This window comes from Manis pentadactyla, chromosome 13, assembly GCF_030020395.1.
Source record: "Manis pentadactyla isolate mManPen7 chromosome 13, mManPen7.hap1, whole genome shotgun sequence".
Lineage (NCBI taxonomy): Eukaryota > Metazoa > Chordata > Mammalia > Pholidota > Manidae > Manis > Manis pentadactyla.
The window spans coordinates 63,831,806-63,835,804 of record NC_080031.1 but is presented as its reverse complement, the minus strand read 5'-3'; the positions used below and the strand labels follow the sequence as shown (position 1 = coordinate 63,835,804).

Genomic DNA, 3,999 nt, shown 5'->3' with positions numbered 1-3,999 from the left:
GAAGTTAACAGATGTCTTTGAATAATGTAAGAACAATTCAGTATTGATAAAGGAAGGACAGAACACAGAAAAGAAGAGGAGAGAAGATACTGAATCCTAAGGTGAAAAGAGAATCAGAAATGCAGAGAGAGACCATCTGACTGGAGACTAAACCTGAAAGGTAACTGGAATCCCCAGGTTGAGGAAAACTGTGGAAAAAATGATCCATGATTGTAGATATAGCAAATAATCACAAGTACTAGTGCACAGAGAAAACATTCCCATTTCTAGAGATGGAGGGAAAGGGTATGAAGTAAGAAAGGTGCACCATCCCATCAGAACCAGCAACTCTCTAATCACACTGAACAGAAGGGCTAGTCTTTGAGGCAGAATCCAGTCTCAGATATTTTACTCTGTGTAATTGGGAACAATTGGTACCAAAAATACATGGCAACTGATAAGAATGTGTGTGTGTGTGTGTGTGTGTGTGTGTGTGTGTGTGTGTGTTAGAAGACGCTGCTTTCAGTTTTGAAAATGTTGAAGTTAAGAAGACAATAATACAATGAACTGAATTAGATAGTTAAATCAAAGATAGAGAAAGTAAGTCCTCTTCTTGGAGAGACGGGTAGATCTGAGAATGAACAGGGTTACCTTAAAAAGGAGAAAAGTAGAGATCTATACAGTAAGCAGAAGCAAAAATTGAAAGACAGGATGAGGGAAGTGATAATGTTCTGGAGATTTATCAGCATAGGCATTCAATCACAAGAGGCAAAGAAGTAAAACAAACATCATGGATAGATGCTTAGATATAGATTTAAAATAGATATAAAAATAAAGATGGTATAGGTATAGCTATAGATATGGATAGAGATGTGAACAAAAACCAGAGTTAACTTAAAAGATGGGCTCATGTTATACCTCTTATAATAGTGCAATTAATGTTCTCTGCTACTTATGGAAATGTCTGTTTGGGGACAATACATTTTTAAGTACCACTTTAAGAGAGATAGACGTATACCTATACAGATAGATATGGTTAAACTTGTCTGTATGTTTGCATGTTTATAAAATACAGTGTATATGTAGGTATTCTGTGTCCAATAAAAATTATTTTCTATAAATTATTCTTATAAATGTATTCTAAAATGAGTACTGATTCATTCTGTTAGTGCTACAGTTACTGTAAATATGCTCAGTGACATAAGACCCTACTGAGTGCCCCTTTCACCTCTGTGTTCCTCAAGCTGTAGATCATGGGGTTTAGCATTGGGGTCATAACCCCGTAGAGCATGGCAATAAGTCTGGCCCTGGCTGGGGAGTGTTGATTGGAGGAAGGGCGAAGGTAGGTAAATATTACTGTGCCATAGAACAAACCAACCACCAGGAGGTGGGAGGCACATGTGGAAAAGGCTTTGCGTTTCCCTTCCACTGATTGAATCTTTAGGATGGTGGATATGATGTAAATGTAAGAGATGATGATAGTTAGGAAGGCACCAATTCCCGAAATACCTGCTACCACGAAAACAAGCATTTCTGCCATGTAGGTGGATGAGCAGGAGAGGGCCACCACTGGGGGTATGTCACAGTAGTACTGGTTGACCCGATTGGACTTGCAGAAAGACAGGCGAAAGGTGGACACTGTATGGAGGAGGGAAAGGAGAAACCCTGCTGCCCAGGTCCCAGCTGCTAGCTGGGCACAGCGAGCCTTGGTCATAATGAGGGCGTAACGGAGGGGGAAGCAGATGGCCACATACCGGTCGTAAGCCATGACAGCGAGAAGGAAGACTTCAGTCCCCGCCAGGGCCACCAGGAAATAAAGCTGCAAAGCACAGCCCAGGAAGGAAATGCTGTGATTCCCAGTCAAGAGGTTGTCCAGCATCTTGGGGACAGTAGCTGATGGGCAGAATATGTCTAAGAGGGACAGATTGGCCAGAAAGTAATACATGGGTGTGCGCAGCTTTTTCTCGGTCCCGATGGCCAAGAGAATGGCCCCGTTTCCCATCAGTGTGACCTGGTAGGTGACGGCAAAGACCACAAAGAGAGGATAGCGCACCTCAGGGAGGTCAGAGAGCCCGGTGAGGATAAAGTGAGTCACGGGGGTGAGATTGTAGCTGTCCATCTCCTTTCTCCACGCGGTCTCTCTGGAGGGAAGAAAGGCAACAAGCACAGGTTAGAGAAAAAAGCAAGGAAACTATTTATTAGAAATTTGAAAATTATTGTGTGTGGTCGGTGATGAATATTTTAGCCTTATTTAACTAAAGATTCCAATTATTAGAACTAATAAAGATTAAACATCTGCTTCCAGGTTGTTTCTTTCAATATTCATCTTCAGATGCTCTCACTAAGGAAGCCCTCTGAGTCCCTGAGGAGACATTTAACAATTCACCTTCTCAGTAAAAATCATTGTGGACCTTTCCCCAGTGTTTGGGATTTCACAATTCAGTGAGAGCTATCTGTGTTTTCTTCACACCTACTTGGTCATTTACTTATTTTGCTTTGTAGTATTTCAATGTGTAGAATTTTATGTACTATCTCAATTCTAAGCACCTCTAAGGCAGAAGCTATGTATTTTACAAGGTATATAATTTTTTGCAATATACTTTTTATACAATGTTATGTTCACTTGAGATGTACAACAAAGTGACTCAGTGATTACACACAATGCTTGCCAGAGTAAATGTAGATCCCCCTGTTACCCCAATATTGCTATATTATTGGTCATATTCTCTGTTACACTTCCATTAATATGAAAAATTCATTTTATAATTTTAAGTTTCTACCTTTGTATTCCCTTCACCTTTTTTAATCCTCCTCCTACTCCCTGATTTCACTTATATGTACAACAAAAAGGCCACAAACAGTAATAAATAAATACTGGTACATATTTTAATAACTGGTAGCAATGAGCAGACATATAAAAAAGAATAATTACCAAATTTTTTTGTGTGGAAAAGAATGAATAGTGTGTCTCCTGCTTAGACAAAATGAATTGGTGGGAATAAATATGAAAATGCTTTTATAAATTAGAATCCAATTCATTGAAGTATGAATTTTAACATGTTTTCCAGAATGACTTCATTTTTAAAAATTTAAGTTATCTTATAAGACAGAAACAAACAAAACATAAATAGGCACATAAACATAGAGAACAGACTATTGGATACCATTGGTGATGCAGATGTAAATATGTATAGGACAAGAGGTACAAACTTTTAATATTAAGATAATTTAATCAGAGAGATGGAGGTACAGCACAGGCAATAGAGCTCACAGCGCTGCAGTGTGATTCCGTGGGGACATAGGAGCTGCAGTCACCGTGGTGAACGTTCAGTCATGGGTACAATTTTTGAGTCACTTGGGTGTTCCTGTGAAACCAGTGTAATATTGTATCTCATCAATATTTCTTAAAAAATAAAACTAGGTCGGTAGTGTCTAAATGTAAGTGAAACTAGAAACAAATATATTCACATGATATTTGAATCCCATTGTCCTTAAAACAAGCATGTCATCACATGTGTAATTATTCAAGGGTATATGAGGGTACAAAATTTTATGTGATTGAAGCCCTTGGTCATACTAACACATTTAATTTTTGAATTGCATTTGTATTTACAACAATTTTAACTGAAGGTCTAAAAATCATTACTTCTATATGTTTCTGTCACTTTGAAAACTATGTTTTTTAAATATCACATGTGTACGGTAGACAAGCAGAAAGATGATTAGAAAATAAAATAAAAACATTTTCAGTGTTCAACCTCCATACTTATTTTATCTAATGGAAATTTTTAACAATATATTTGATAAGATTAAATGTATAGTATAAATGATACAAATTACCTGTGAAGATTTACTTAAACAGATGAATCAAATTATTATCTATCATGTTTTTGGTAATGTAACTTGCCTTCTTTTCTTTTCCTTTCTGTTCTTTCTTTGTTTCTTTCCTTCTCACTGCCTTTCTGCCAGCCTGTCTGTCTTTTGAAAACTGCAGAAATTATTCTGGATGTGAATCTTTTT

At 37.4% G+C, this 3,999-nt stretch overlaps 1 protein-coding gene across 1 annotated transcript; it reads right to left on the bottom strand.

The window, feature by feature from the left end:
- Positions 1–1,171: 1,171 nt before the first annotated feature.
- LOC118925232 (olfactory receptor 5V1-like) lies at positions 1,172–2,110 on the bottom strand. Its single transcript, XM_036910915.2, has one exon. The coding sequence runs from the start codon at positions 2,096–2,098 to the stop codon at positions 1,172–1,174; it is 927 nt and encodes a 308-aa protein (XP_036766810.1). The 5' UTR covers positions 2,099–2,110.
- Positions 2,111–3,999: the final 1,889 nt, after the last annotated feature.

What these genes read in the sequence shown, in the direction of transcription:
- LOC118925232 (XM_036910915.2), bottom strand. Translation starts at nt 2,098, where the DNA reads ATGGACAGCTACAATCTCACCCCCGTGACTCACTTTATCCTCACCGGG.